This window comes from Megalopta genalis, chromosome 13 (genome assembly GCF_051020955.1).
Source record: "Megalopta genalis isolate 19385.01 chromosome 13, iyMegGena1_principal, whole genome shotgun sequence".
In the NCBI taxonomy this organism is placed as follows: domain Eukaryota; kingdom Metazoa; phylum Arthropoda; class Insecta; order Hymenoptera; family Halictidae; genus Megalopta; species Megalopta genalis.
Window position 1 is genome coordinate 4,949,369 of NC_135025.1, and position 15,987 is coordinate 4,965,355.

Below are 15,987 nucleotides of genomic sequence, written 5' to 3' on the forward strand. Positions count from 1 at the left end.
CTCCGAGGGCCCCCGACAGTCCAAACAAGTTCAATTGGCTGACTGTTCGAAGCTCTCCGAGCTGACAGAAATGGACGGCTCCGCCATGGGAACACGATGAATTTTCCTTGATTGAAACGAGAAAGGCTTGGAAACAATAGTGGACAATTTGGGAAGAGTTTTTATAGTTGTTGACAAACGGTAATGATATAATCGTGGCACCATCGGAGAGCTGAGATTTTTCTCGTTAAAATGAGTCCAAACACGGTGCAAATCGGATTAGGTTTATGGAACTGCTTACCGCTGTGCATCGGGTGTCCGAAATATAAATTCATCGCTTTGTATATTTTACTCGTTTTCGATAATATGCACAGATGACAAATGGAATACTATTTGGAATAACATTGCATTGTCGTTTCTTCGAAATAATGAATATCAGACTACTTGAAGCGATCGAGTTATTTAGTTCACCCTGTAGATTGCCTAGCAGCCCAAAATAATCCGATTCGCGTCGTGTTTGGGCTCATTTTAATCGGGAGAATCTCAGCTATTCATCGATGCCGTAATTACAGAGATAAAACGATTATTACGAGTAACGAGTGGTCTCCCCCCTTTCGTGGAGGAACTGGTACGAATAAAAGGGTTGATTTTAACATGAATCATTGATGAAGCTGGAAAATAGCCCTCGCGCATATTGTTTCCACCCCGACGCTCGTGCTCGGAGTCGTCACTGTTATTATCGAGGCTACCAAGGCCCGTCATAAATCTCCGGCATCGCGGCCGGACGTTTTAAAAACGGCTCTCTTCCGAGATGCCCGCAGAAAACAGCCGCGCGCGCGCACGCGAGCGTCGCCGACTTGCACGCACACGAACGAGGATCATTGTTGGTCGGCCGTCCGTGTCCGAGAGGGAGAGCTGTCTCGCCATATGCGGCAAGGACGCCGATCGCTGTGGTGCATTGGGCTTCGTAACGGGCCTTGCGCATGCACTTACCTGCGCTTAGAGGGTGAAGCTCTGGAACGATGCAACCGGCGCGCCGCAAAGCCAAGTGCACCGCTTAAGATCGCTGTCGATAGTGTCCCGTTCGAAGATTGTTAGCGCGAAGCGGACTTACCTTGCGCGAATCAGTTGCCATTTTTCCAGCGTACGCTAATTTCTCCCGGAAATGCTCGGTGCTCGGAATTGAAACCGGCGGATTAGAGAATACTAAGTCACGATTCTTCGGGCCAAGCGGTTTCTTTTTATAGAAATTCAGGGCAGTCGGTAAAAAAGTCGACGTAGCAATAAATTACATAGGCGCAGGATCAGCACAGGGAAATTCACAGCAACCCTGAATTTGGCATTTCCGGGAGAAGTTACTATACCTGTTGTCCCTTCGACTCGCTGTCCGAGCACCCATCGTCAAGGATAATCGTGAAATGGACGAAAGGATCGCAGGAGAATTGAAACGCCTCGTCGTTTCGTTAAAGCTTTTTATTGTTTTTTTTTATTGTTCGTTTTCTTATGCAAGTTTCCTCTCAATTTACAACTTCTCGTAGATAAAATGATAAACGTAACATACTCAACGTTGCATATAATAATCATATTAATCAATTATCATTATCCGCCTGACCAATAATGATAATAATAATAATCATCGCAATAATAATAATAATAATAATAATAATTATCGTAGTAATAATAGCAATAGTTGCATCTGGCTGCAATAATAATATTAATATTGGTAGTCGTCGGTTTATTATTTATTCGTCGTTTCGCGGCGCAACCGCGCCAGCCTTCGGGGTTACGAAGCATAGGCTCTAAAGGTCGAGCGGGTGCACCAAACCACCCCCTTTCCCCCCCGCGAAATCCGCGAGCAATTTTTCCAAACTCGACCGTGGTTACGCGGCCGTGGCCTCCGCCATCTTTTTGAGAACATCTCTGAGAACATTTCGTGGACGGCTGATCGTCGAGAATTCTCCGTCGGGGACGCGTCCCGACGGAGCGTCTCCGGCCAAAAAAATCGCCCCTTCTCTCCTCCGCATGCAAAAGTCTCCGGGAAACCGATCCCGGCGACCGTTCGAGCACAGAAAGCAGATCCACGCGCCTCGATCCGCGCGGAAGCCACGGCGACGCGCTCCTTTTTCCTCCTCGGCCGCCTAAAACACGCCCTGCAGAAAAATAAATCTCGTCCCGCGCGTTCTCGCGATCGCTCCAGGGAACATCTCCGTCAACAAAATAAACTTTCTCTCGTCTCCCGGGCCGAACGCCGGGAGCCTGAAGCCGGGGGCCTCATCTACGCGCTCGATCTCGTTCGGGAGATTCGGCTGCGCGCGCGGGGCGTCGTCCAGAATCCCGAATAAAACAGCCGATCCTTTCCAAGACCGCGTTTCTCGCGCGATTCGAATCCTCGCGAAAGCAACCCTTTCGCCTCACACGAAGCCACGTGAAGCGTGTTCGCGCGATCCGCGAATCGTTTCACGGCGATCGGCGCGTGTCGCGCGACCCGCCGAAGGCTCTTCGAAACTCGGCGCGGCTTTTCCCGGCCCGGAGACGATTCCCCGCCGAGGCGGCGTTATAAAAAATATCTGTTCGACGGTTTGAGCTTGTTCGCGAGCCCGCCGAGTTCCATTCGCGCGTATCGGGCCCGGTTTCGAAAGATTCTGGACGTGGGCAGCGCGAGATCGGTGCCGCATTTTTATTCAAATCGGAGTCGAATCGCGCTCGATATCGCCGTTTCGGTCTCCGTGGGACGCAGAAACGGATCGGTTCTTGCAAAACTGAACGTGCCCGTCCATGGCGGACCTTGTTTTCCTAATTTTAGGAAAGAGTTGTCGCGACTTTCCGAGCAGCGTGAACACTTTTTTTCGTCGGCAGAACGGCGCAGAACGGCCTCCGCCGCTCGCGAAAATCGGTTTCCACCAGACAGCCGTGTTCCGACGAGTATACTCGTCGTGGCAGTGGTTCTCGTCGCGACGAGTATACTCGTCGAAAGCAATTATTGGCTACTTAACGATAGAACTGCCACGAACGAGTCGAGGCGACTGGCTCCTGACTTTTTTTCAGCTTTTACAGTTCCTGATGATTTCTTACTGAAATATTTATTATAATATAAATCATAGTGTCAATCACTCTGCTTTATTTATTTATTTAAACTGTCGATTTTAGTTTAAATAAATCTAGTGTTTGCATTCTTAGAGAACTGCACACATTAGTCGCGGTTAAATTGTAATTATAGCGAAAACGAGAACATATTCTCAAATCTCAAGGCGTTTAGAATATTTTCAAACCGATGATCCAACACGAAGGTGTAGAATCACTATAAAAAAATCACTATATCGCCGTTCGACTCTCTACAGCAGCAACTTGAATTTTTAACTTAGTATTCGATCTTTCCTCCACTTTTTGTTTATCATGCAGTGTATATTAATGTCAAGTGAACAAGAAAATATTAGACGATAAAATTGTTAACTTTATAAAATGAAACCGTCTTTTCGATCCAATATTTCGACAGGAATCGTCGCGCGCTCAGCAAAGGCGGCGCCACAGCTGACTGGTGAGAAATCTACGTTCGCGAAATCCGTCTCGACGAAGGCGAAGGCGCGTGTTTTTCCCCTGTTAAAAAATTCTCCGATCCCTCGAAACCAGTGCCGTTCAATTTCGCAGGAGGCCCGACCGTCTCCGCCGCCTATGTCCACGCGAATCTCGGCGGAGCCCGGAACGCCACGCCCCCGGCCGCCATCTCCCGACAAGACACTTGATTACAAAATGGCGCTACGCTCGCGTTTGGTATAAAAAACAGTGAAACATTGGAATGGCATTTCGTTCGACGTCGTCATCTATCTACATTAATGCAGTCTGTTTTCGAATGTTTTCCTCTTCCGTCCGATTTCCGGGGACGTTTCGATTCGTCGCCTCGACGAGGACCCTGTTCGGTCCTCCATCCCCCCCTCCACTCTCTTCCACCTCCGTAGAAACCCTCCCTCAGCCTCCCTCAACGCGTAAATAAATCGTCTTCAATAAATACAACCGATAGACTATATAAATAAATAATTTGCCGTGATCGAGCGATGCGTCGAAACGTAGAAATCGGGCCCGCGTCGATCGGCGAGCGGATCGATCGATCGATCCCGTCCCGATCGAGCCGCGTGCAACATTCTCCGGTAAGATCGACGAAGTCCGACGAAGAAATTTAATTAGCGCGTCGTCGTCTGCCGCGCGGACGCGCCGAGAGAGCGCTCCGCTCGGACTTCTCTCGATCGGAACGATAAAATGTTGCCCTCGCCTCGATCGCGGCCGTATTTAAAGCCGCCGAGGGATCGCTCGATCTCCGCTCGCCGATCGCGGTTACCAAGCTAAAGAAATCGCGACCGCGGGGTACTTTTTTCCTCCCGGCAACGGCGAGCTCGACGGGCCGCCGCGTGATCGATTCCGGTTTCCGCCGCTTCGAAAGCCTTCGGCGACTCAAAATCTCGGCGCACAACGATTCTCGCGTTGAATTCTTCTTTCAGAAGAATTCTCGCGGGTTTTCGAAACGTTTAGGTTTCTTAAACTCTTGTTTTTCAGCGTTCGTTCCGAGGAATCTTTGGATCGAAGCTCCGTTTCGCCGAGTTCTCGAATTTTAACGGCGCGTTATTTTTTTACGCGATGAATGTTCTAGATGAAAAAGGATTTTGGAAATAATTTCACGAGGAATACAGTGATCGTTTTAATCCCTTGCTGGGTTAACCCATTGTCAGGAGTTTGATTTGTGACGATTTGTTCCGTAAATCTAGTTTCAACCCTTTGCGCTCGAAGCTGTTTTAATTTGAAATTTCTGATCTACAGTATTTCTATTTTACACGATCTATTGCGATCTGTGCGTATAAAATTGAGCTTAGCAAGTACAATATTAGCAATTTTAACAGCTTTTTAAAAAATATAAACAAATCTGATACTGTTATTTTGAGAAATGGTGTAGCAATTTTTAGCGGCGTCTCAGAGTCGTCACTCGAGTGCAAAGGGTTAATAATAAGTTTTCGCACCCCTTATTGCACTGACTCTGGTGTGACACGGTTTCACGAAACATGGCATTTTTCAGGAACCTAATCACCGTGTTACAAGAGGGTCACCTGTATTTTAAGAATTACGGCTCCGAAGGTATTAAAAAGATATCATTCGTTCTTCCAAATTGAGATTAAAATAAAAGTAAAAAAATACATATATTTTTCTTCGAAGAGGCGATAAGAAAAATCTCCGAATCGTTGTAATAAAAAGGAGAATGTCAAAATAGAGAGTTATAAAAGCAAACGGCGAATCGACTCGGCGAGGGCAGCGAACGACGGAATCGTCGCGCTGTAGAAAGCGATCGCGCGAGATGCCTGATCCGCGGGAAACGGCTTTCGTAGAACCGCGGATCCGCGAAAACCGGCGGATTATCGATCACGCTAAGCCGGCGAGTGGATCCCCGCGATTGACGGGAGGCGAAGCGTATCGCGCGTGTCCGCGTCGCAAGGCGTAATCTCTCTCGTCTCGGATCAATCGCCGAGCTGTCAGCCGGGTCGCAATTTAACTGACTGGAAGCAAATCGATCGGGAAGCCATTAACGCAAGACCCCGCGCCGGCTAATTGCCCGCTTGAATTCCGTGCCAACCAATTGAAACGACGACTCCCCTCCCCCCGATCCGGCCCCGCCAGGATCCAGGACGAGTTCTCCGCTTATAATATGTATATGCGTCCCCGTTTTTCTTCATTCTCGTTTTCTCCTGTATCGGTCTCTTCTCGCGCGTAATCTGTTCTCGCGGATCGCGAGAGACGTCAACCGTTCTCTATCTTCTTCCTCCCCTCCCCTTTCCCCCCTTTCTGTTTCGAGCACCAATCTTTCCAAGCACCACCCCGATTCTACGCGTGACTCCTACACGGGGCCGCTAACTGATCGACCCCGTACCGTTAAGGCCCGTTAACTTCTCTCCCTCTAATCGGACGCCTTCGATCTGCGGCTCGGCTCGGCTCCGCTCGGCTCCGCTCGGCGGCGCGACGCGGAACGAGGGGCCAGAAGCGACGCGAGCCGAGCGGCGAGAGCGCCGTTCATCGGGCCGAAACGGCTCTCCCAAAGCCAGCGGGCTCTATCGGGCCGCCCACGCGACTTAGGCCGGCTCTCGTTTAATTGCTCTGTTAGGCGAGGCCCGGGTCGGGCCCCCGTCCCCGAGCCTGTTCCCAGCCGCGGACCCTGTCGCGAGCTGTCCGCCGCGGCGGCCAGGCAGTCCGCTCTTTTAAACGCCGCGGAATTCGCATTTCGTCGGCGAAATTCGCCTCCCGGCTTCCTCGCGTTCCTCGCGATCGCATAAAACGTCGGAAAAGAAGCCGCGAAGCGGCGCCCGGTGGGCCCGATCCGAAGATTTCAGCGACCTTTTCACGAAAATCTAATTTTCTCGTATTAATGTCTGTATAATGTTACAAATAATTCTTCCTCTTTCACCAAACATGTCGATGAAAATTAATTAAAAATTATTGTTTAACAAACGCGGAAAACGTTTAACTATCTACAGTTAAAAACGACTATTTAAAAAATATTTCTGCTGAAAATTTCACTGGAATATCTTCAACGGTTCCAAAGTTACAACAGAATGTCTTCGAATTTCTCGATCGGGCCCACCGTGCGGCGCGTCGAAGCTCCGATCAACTGACTCTGGGCCAGTGGCTCTCGGCCCGACAACGTTCGCCCGGATAAAAAGAGATTGTCTTCCCCCGCGGGACACCGATTGCCGGGGGAATCGCATTTAAATTCGCTCGAAAACTAGCTCTATCGTGGCCGTAGCCGAGAGCCGTCGGGCCCAGAGCGCGTCTCTGTTCGCCGGGGACCGATTTTCGGTCGCCGGAACGCGGGATTCGAAGGAGAAGGCGTGCCCCGGCGGTCCCGGTCGCCTCCAACGAGCTCGTACAATCGTCTAAATCGAATCGAAAACTAATTCTATCACCGAGAACCGCTCGCGCACCCTTTCCAACTTACCCCTGAGAGCGGGGGCCTCCCCGGGGCCCTGCCGCGGCGATCTGCGGGCAGCTGGGCCAGCCCTCCGGGGCGAACCGCTCGGCGGATTTTCGCGAATCGTTCGCCGGGCCCGAACACGCTACGGTCCGTTGCTTCCCGGGCGGCCCGATGAGGCGTCGCGGGGCCCACCTTCATCTGGACGTACTCGCCCTCTTCCTCGGGCACCGGGGCCTGGCTCAGACGCTGTCGGACGCGACCGACATGGGCCTCTTGTAGACCGGCGCCGGTATCCTGGAGTATCCGCCCCTCTCGGAGGCCGGTTTCGGGTCCTTCCTGGGACTCGCCGCCGTCTGGCTGTCCTGCGGCAGCACCACGGTCCCGTTCCCGTCGATCCACGCCCTGGTGAACTCGAGATTCGCCACTCCGTCCCCGCCGTGGCTCTGGTAGTCCCTGAGCAGGTCCTGCAGCTTCTGCACGACCTCCCGCTCGTCCTGCAGGTGGCCGACCTTCTGCAGGATCTGCTCGAGCAGCGGGTTCGCCACCTTCGTGGGCGAGGACTGCAGGGAGCCGGTGCTGGACGGCTTCACCCGCCTGCCGTTCCTGTCGTACTGCACCCCGTTGCTCGAGTTCTGCCTCGGCAGGCTCTGCCTCGCCGGGCTCTTCCGCGAGAAGCTCGCCGCGGCCCCGCAGCTCCCCGCCACCTGCGGGCTCAGGAACGTGTCCGACTGGATGCTCGGCCTCTGCCGCACCTGCCTGCCGTTCCACGTGTTGCTGCCGCTGACCGGCGACTGGCAGCTCTTCGGCACCGGCGACGCCTTGCTCAGGCTGCCCGTCGGCGGCTTGCGCAGGCTGTTCCGCGCTGCCCCGCGCTTCAACGGGCTACCCTCCGGGCTCGAGTTGCTCTCGCGCGGGGTCCTGCTGCCCGACGAGCCCCGCGACACGTTGCTGTTCTCGCGGACTATGCTCCCCGCGCGCGGAGTCCTGTCGCCCGAGGAGGACGCCACGCTTCGGGACGGGGAGGCCCGCAGAGGGCTCGCCGGCCCGATACGGGTCTTACGCAGACCCGTCTCGATGCTCTCCGTCTCCACGCAGGACCGATCCTCCGGCTCCAGCTTGGCGGGTTGCTCTGAAACAGTATGCAACGGTTTTGTTGTTCGTCGGTGTGCACGGGGTTTTTTCGATGGCTCCTTGGGGGAGTGGGCCTTACTGCGGCCCGGAAAAGTGATCGTAATCATTTTAAAATGGAATCAATTTTTTTTGGAATAGAAGTATCGAACCTGTAGAAATGACTGGTTTATCGTTTTTTTATTTACAATTTCTGATGCTATAGATGCTAAATAGATCTTGTTCTTATGGAATAATGTGCAGGGTGTGCCAAAAATGTCTCGCGATATGGGAAATTGGGGTCCTGGGGTCATTTGAAGCAACTTTTTCCTTTGCGGAAATGTTCTACGAGGCTTCGTTTACGAGTTATTAACGAAAAACGCTGATCAGTGAAAGATCGTGTGCGGCCAACGCTCCGCCCTCGCGACCACTACCGCTGCGTCAGCTGACCAGCGCGACGCGGCATTGGCCGCGAGGTCGGAGCGCCGGTCGCCTCTCACCTCTTATTGGTTATTGTTTTTCGTTAATAACTCGTAAACGAAGCCCCGTAGAACATTTTCGTAAAGAAAAAAGTTACTCCAAATGACCTCAGAAACCCGAATTCCCAGATTTCGTGTCGTTGACTTCGTTACGTTTTCGTCGAGGCGCTGATCGACGCGGGCCCCTAGTCTTCTCGGTAGCGCAACGAGCACATATCGATAACTCTGCTTTTCCGAGTTGTCCAGCTTTTGGACCACCCTGTAGCTGATTAATATTCAAAGTACACGAGCCGCACGTTGGCTAGGGACGCGCGTTACAGAGGCCGGCTTGACATTTAGCCGGCTCCGACGGATTATACGGGCCGGGGGGCGAGGGGTCCCGGTGTGTTGAGGAGCGTAGGCGATCTCCAACAACAACCTGTCCTCGGAACAATCGCCAGTCGATTCTCGATAACGCTCGGATCGAATACAGCTCGTGTACGAGTGCCGAGCGGCTCGAAGCTTGACGCACTTGACGCGTGGCGATCTTTCACGCCTCGAGAGGGGCTTCCCGGCGGCCACGAGGAGGCTTCTAGTCCACCTTTTCCTTCCACGGCATCTTCGAGGTTCGACCCTTCTACAAAGCGACCCGAATTTTCGTTCTACTGAGAGGGAAACACATTTTTCTTCCGAGAGTCCCCTTTTGTCCAAACAATTGCGACATTTTCACCCTAATTGTTCGCGTTCTGGGGGCAATTCTTTACACAATTTACGTGGCCGATGTTTATATTCATATTTATATTATTTATATATATATATAATTATATATATAATATAATAATATTATTATAATTATATAATAATATAGTAATTGTTATAATTGCATTATATGTAATTATATTATTTATAATTACATAATAATATAATAATTGTTATAATTGCATTATATGTAATTATATTATATATGATTATATTATTTACAATTACGTATATATTATAATTGTATTATATATAATATAACAATTATTATTATTACAAATATATATATATATATTCTGTAATATTAGGATCGTTCCATAAATTCGCGTGGTTTTAATTCCGATTTCAACAATTGCCTAACAATTATGTCTCGAACAATTCGACCCGAAGAATCGATCCGACCGCCAAGATGGCAGAACGAAGATAAACACTCGTTCCTGAGGTGTATTAAGATTCGAATCCCCTTCGTGTCCCGTGCACCGTCGTTCCCGAAGGTGTGTTGCGCGCCGCGAATCGTCCGCACTCGCCCCCTCGTGTCCGAAACAAGAAAAAAAAAAGAGAATCGACTTCAAAGCGAAACGGTTAGGGCGACGCGTCCTCTGCGAAGTGCGCTTCAACGAGCCGCCGCTCCTCGAACGCGTCGGAAAGTGGGAACCGAGTAGAAAAAGCTGGGCATATCTGGACGGGGGGAGGCTCGGGGGGGGGGGGCGATGGGGGCCCCGCTGGATCTCCGACGGCCCCCGGGAGAGTTGAAACAGAGGAGGAACCCGTACAATAGTGGCGTTTGTTCGCCGATACGCCACCCCCTGCCCTCCCCCCATGCCCGCCGCGACTCGCTCCTATTAAACTGAATGACTGGCTTTGATCGGAAAGCCCCGTGGTACGCGCGTTTTCTCCGCAGCGGGACGCGGATTATCGCGATCCACGCGCGATTTCACTCGTCGAACCGATTAACATGCGTCCTTCGTTTCGCAGCCGTTGCGAAACGCTCGTTCAGCACTGCTCGCCGGACTCCGGCAAATTTTATACGGGACAACCGTTACGTACCGAGATTTTCTACGACGACGACGACATTTTCGCCTTTTCCCGTGAACCGTCTTCTATGCACGCCCCGCGGGAGAGTCTCGTGCCGGGTCCCGTGTTTATGCTCCGAGCAGGGTTTCTTATTAACCTTTAAACAGCCGGCACGAGATGCCGTACGGCGTCGCTAATACTGTATCGTGTGCATTTTTGAGAATTGCTGGCTCTATTTCGTCGAGATCTATTTGTGGGAAAATATATTTATGGGAGACCTAGTACTGTGAATTAATTAATTAGGTGGGCGCTTGTTATCTAGTCTGTTGGATTCTTAACCTTTGGGGACCATTTCTTGCAAGTACGATAGTTTTGGCACACCCTGTGTATAATATGTACTATATATATTATTATTTCATGTATTATATATTATATATTGTATATATTGTATATTGTATATTGCATATATTGTATATTATATATATTGTATATTGTATTTATTGTATATTGTATATATTATATATTGTATATATTGTATATTGTGTATATTGTATATTGTATATATTATACAATATATATATATATATATATATATATATATATATATATATATATATATTGTGTATTGTATATTATATTTATTTTATATTGTACATATTGTACATATTGTATATATTGTATATATTGTATATGTGGGGGCAGGGCAAAATTGTTCGAGAACCGTAGAACGGAACGGCCCCGGGTGTCCGTATGTTTTAGCGAAATCATAGGACAGTTACATCACCGAACCAAGGTGGACTGCCAAAGAAAGTGTCCCCCGGTTACGCGGCGCTACGTAAGCGTGCCTAACGTTCGTAAACATCGCGTGGGTGGCTAGGAATTAAAGGAGAGGTCGGGTTTTCGAAGGCACTCGATGTCGACGAACTAAACGATCCTCCACTGTAACTACACAGGACTCGAATTCTTGCTTCTCTTTCGACTCCCACGCCCGTCGCCAGCACCGGAATTTGCTTCCTAATATGAGTGGACGGTGGACAACCGAGATGGGTCGATCCAGATGCCATTACATCGACGAGATGTTAAGCTTTTAATGACTCCGACGAAAGAAACAATCCGAGCATCGATCAGAAAGATTTAAGAAGAAACGGGGAACCGCGTTTTCGTGAACGAACATTTAAATTTTTACCGAGCTCGACTGGAATTTTATGACTGGGCAAAGACAAAAAGAATCATAAAAAATGAACTATAAGAATTATCGTTGAAATGATCCTTTTTTCTGATTCTCGGTCAATTTTTGCATCGAATGATCTACTCACCTAATCATTCCACTTAGTGTTCTAACCACAGATTATTACATTACAAATTCTAATACAGGTTATTCCAAAATTATTATGCAAGCGGCAAACGAGAGATTCCTGAGGTCATTTGGAGCAACTTTCTCCTTAGCGAAAATGTTCTACGAGGCTTCGTTTACGAGTTATCAACGAAAAACAGTGACCAATGACAGGCGAGAGGCGGCCGGCGCTCCGCCCTCGCGGCCAGTGCCGCGTCGCGCTGGCCGCCTGACGCGGCGACAGTGGTCGCGAGGGCGGGGCATCAGCCCCGGGGCATATTTTCGCTAATAACTCGTAAACGAAGCCTCGCATCGCATTTCCGCAAAGGAAAAAGTTGCTTCAAATGACCTCAGGAACCCCTCATCTCCCGCTCGTCCAATAATCACGAGACTCTGTATCATAATTTGTACATTATATTCAAAATAACCCTTTCTCCAAGAAGACAGAAAATCGACTCACTTTGACAATCGGCAACCGTGGGCGATCCTTGCGTCGCGCCGTTGCTGGCAGGCGGCTGCACGGCTCCCAAACTCCTGTACCCTTCGTCGGACACCTCGCTGCAGTTGTCCGAATGCTCGCCGTCCCCGTGTGGCGACTTCGTGTACTGTTGGTTCCCCGTGACGTCCTTGCCGAAGTTCTCCAGCACGGGCTCCTCTTTGATGGCCGGCGGGCTGGGTGTCGGGCTCCTGCTGCTCGAATCCTCGCGACACTTGTAATTGTAAATGCTCGGCTCGTACTTCGGGGTATCGTCCTTCTCCACGGCCCGACGAGCCACGCCGCCCTCCACCACGTATCTCTTCGTGAACTCCTCCGACAGGGGCACCTTCGTGCGGATCTCCTGGTGCAGATCCTTCTTAGCATCCTGGACAGAATACAGGCGATTTTCAAGGACGTTTCGAGGTTACAACGCTGCACGATTTTATTAGACGACTCTCTCTCTCTCTCTCTCTCTCTCTCTCTCTCTCTCTCTCTCTCTTTAATGTTAATATTAATATTAGAATTATGTAGAATTAATATAATTATATAGAATTGATGCAATTATATACGACTAATACAATTATATACAATTAATACGATTATATGCAATTATTACGATTGTATACAATTAATATAATCATATACAATTAATACAATTATATACAATTAATATAATTATATACAATAAATATAATTGTATACGTATATTAATAATAATATATGTATATAATTGTAATTAAAGTATCAATAAAGGTTATTAATTGTATATAATTGTAATTAAAGTATCAATTAAGGTTATTAATTGCATATAATTGTGATTAAAGTATCAATTAAGGTCATCAATTGTATATAATTGTAATTAAAGTATCAATTAAGCTTATTAATTATCAATTAATTAAGCAATGACAGATTAATTAAAGAACCATAGCATCCGAGCAAATCTAAGTTAGACAACGAAGCTACGAATAATCGAAGCAAGAGCATAGACCATACCTTAGGTTCTTGATGCTTCGGGTGATGGGTCGGCGACCTCGCGTCCTCGTTGATGCATCTCTTGGGCGAGTCCGCGGACCCGGGCTTGGTCGTCGGGCTGCTCGATCGCAGCTGCGGCTTCGGTGTCGGCGATCTCGACCGCTGTTTCCCGAAATCGGGCTGATGGCTCGGGCTGCCGAGGAATTTCCTTTGGGGCGTGGGACTCCTCGATCGATTGCTCTTCTTCGGCTGCTGCTGCTGCTGCTGCTGCTCGTCCGGCTGCTTACCGGCGGCCTGGTGTTGCTGGTGGGGCGTGGGCGATCTCGAACGATTGCTCGAGATGCTCCTGGCCGCGTGCAGCTGCGTCGATTGTTGCGGCTGCATCGTGCCGGCGCAGGAGCCGACGCTCGACGCCGAACTCCGCCGCGTTCTAGGAGGTGATCTGCGGATCAGCAACCGTTTTCACGTTTCCCGCCTACGCTGGCAAACTGTCCACGACAGCGCGATCATTTCGCAAAGCGATCCGTTCGATTCGCTGCGAGACACCGTGCGGTCGAATCGAAGGATTTTGTCGAATTGAATCGGTATTGGGTGCTGGGACCAATTACTGAGGGGCGACCAATTACTGTGCTTTTTTCATTCTTGGACATTATATTTATCCGATTATATTTCCTCGGATCATGTTTATCGAATGAAACGTATTATATTCTTATTTTATACTTTTACTTTGTTTATCTTCGAATAAAAATGTTAATTGATTTTGAGATTGTCCTCGAGGTTGCATATCGCTTGCAAACCCGGCTGCGATTTTAATGTTCGAAGAAAACGCGAATTGTGTTCTTTCGTGGACGCTTTGCCAGCCCTTCTTCTTGCGTTAGTTGCACCGTTGTTAGTCGCGGGTCTTCCCTTGCACTCCGAGACAAGGTTAATTACGCTTGCTAGATTGAACCTGATTACCATGGTCCAGCAGATAGTTGATGTGACCTGGCGCGACCTAAGCGCGTTCGTGTGACCTGATCTAGGAGTATGTACGATCTAAGGTTTCCCGTGTTACAGTGTTCTCGCCGCAAGTGTCAAAGAGATATCTCTACTATAATTGACAATATTCTATCCTCGGAACTGGGGGGAGCCCCCTTGGAACCAGTCGAGCGTTAACATACTGGTCTCGACAAGTATTCGTTTCGTTTTGCTGATTAAGATAATATCGGGCTCGAGTTAATTATAATTAATTCATTTAATTATGTACAATTATAATTCATTTGAATAATTACACGTAATTGTAATTGATCGTGTCAGAGATCCATGATTGTACTTAATTGTATTCATTGTATGTGATTGTAATTAATTACATCAGAGATTCATGATTATAATTAATTGTATTAGATGTGTATGATCGTATTAATTGTATATAATTGTATTGTTTGTATATAATTGTATGAATTGTAAATAATTGTATATAATTGTATGAATTGTAAATAATTGTATTCGTTGTGTATAATTGTATATAATTATATTAATTTCACATAATAACATTAATTGTATACAATTATATCAATTGTATATAATTACAATTGACCACATACAATTACAATCAATTACACATAAGTAATTATCCAAGCCAAGTCATTAAAGTTCCGGGCTTCAATTGACTAAACTCGCGAGCAATTCAGACCGTAATTGTATCGCGTTCGGTGTCATTTCGATCGGCGAAATGAAACAAATATCCTGGTAAAAGTTTCATTAACGGAAACCCAACAAATAAGGAGTCTACAATAAATCCACAATATTTTCGATCAGATTCGAAATGTGTACGTGTGTATTAATTGCACGTGCACATCCCGAGCACACGCGCGAAATCGTGTGATCCCTAATTGCTACCCTTCGCCGCCGTTCGTAGCGCAAGAAACTAATGTAGCACCTCCGCCGTAACTGTCACTCGGCAGCCTCGAAATTGGAACAGTTACGGACAGAACACTGTAATCAGCGGCGCGAGTATCGTTGATGGAACGATGGATCTGGGAACGATCGGTGCACGGCGTTCGTGCACGAATACCTGCGCGAAAGGCCCCCAATTATTGTTGACGCAAGCGTTAACAGGCCGCGCGGACGCGCGCGGCTTAATGTTGAAGATTCGCAGAAACGGTCGGATGAATCTTTAATGAATAAGCAGAGATCGGCGGCGCGCGAGCGGAGCCGCGAGGCTCCGTCATCGAAGCATTCCCGGCGCGCGTCGGCGGCTATCAAGCATACGTCTCGCTTATCAACGCCACGTATAATTTCCCGATCCTCGTCGAGACCGTTCCCATCCGAGGAAAAATCGTAGGAGATTGCTCGCAGAACAGAATGGAATGGAACAGAATTGAAAAGAATGGAACAGAATTGAAAAGAATGGAACATAATTGAACAGAATTGAACAGAATTGAACAGAATGGAAAAGAATGAAAGAGAATGGAAAAGAATGAAAAATAATGGAACAGAATTGAACAGATTGGCAAAGAATGAAAAATAATGGAACAGAATTGAACAGAATGGAGCAGAATGGAACAGAATTGAACAGAATGGAGCAGAATGGTGCAGAATGGAACAGAATGGAGCAGAATGGAGCAGAATTGATCAGGATGGAACACAATGGAGCAGAATAGAGCAAAATGGAGCAGAATGAAGCAAAATAGAGCAGAATGGAACAAAATAGAGCAGAATGGAACAGAATGGAGCAGAATAGAGCAGAATGGAGCAGAATGGAACAAAGTGGAACATAATTGAACAGAATGGAGCAGAATGGAACAGAATGGAGCAAAATGGAGCAGAATGAAGCAAAATAGAGCAGAATGGAACAAAATAGAGCAGAATGGAACAGAATGGAGCAGAATAGAGCAGAATGGAGCAGAATGGAACAAAGTGGAACATAATTGAACAGAATGGAGCAGAATGGAACAGAATGGAG

At 48.2% G+C, this 15,987-nt stretch overlaps 1 protein-coding gene across 2 annotated transcripts in view; it reads right to left on the reverse strand.

Annotated features, from left to right (window-relative positions):
* Window positions 1-1,437: 1,437 nt before the first annotated feature.
* Window positions 1,438-15,987, reverse strand: part of LOC117224150 (GAS2-like protein pickled eggs) — a 112,288-nt gene continuing 97,738 nt past the window's right edge. The window contains exons 6-8 of one of the 2 annotated variants that reach the window (XM_033476866.2): window positions 13,065-13,473; window positions 12,054-12,456; window positions 1,438-8,051 (exon numbers count right to left, since the gene is read on the reverse strand). In XM_033476866.2, the coding sequence (XP_033332757.2) occupies window positions 7,162-8,051; window positions 12,054-12,456; window positions 13,065-13,473 (1,702 nt within the window). In that variant the 3' untranslated portion in view covers window positions 1,438-7,161. Of the gene's footprint in view, window positions 8,052-12,053; window positions 12,457-13,064; window positions 13,486-15,987 lie in introns of both variants that reach the window. The other variant, XM_033476865.2, reaches the window with a different exon arrangement.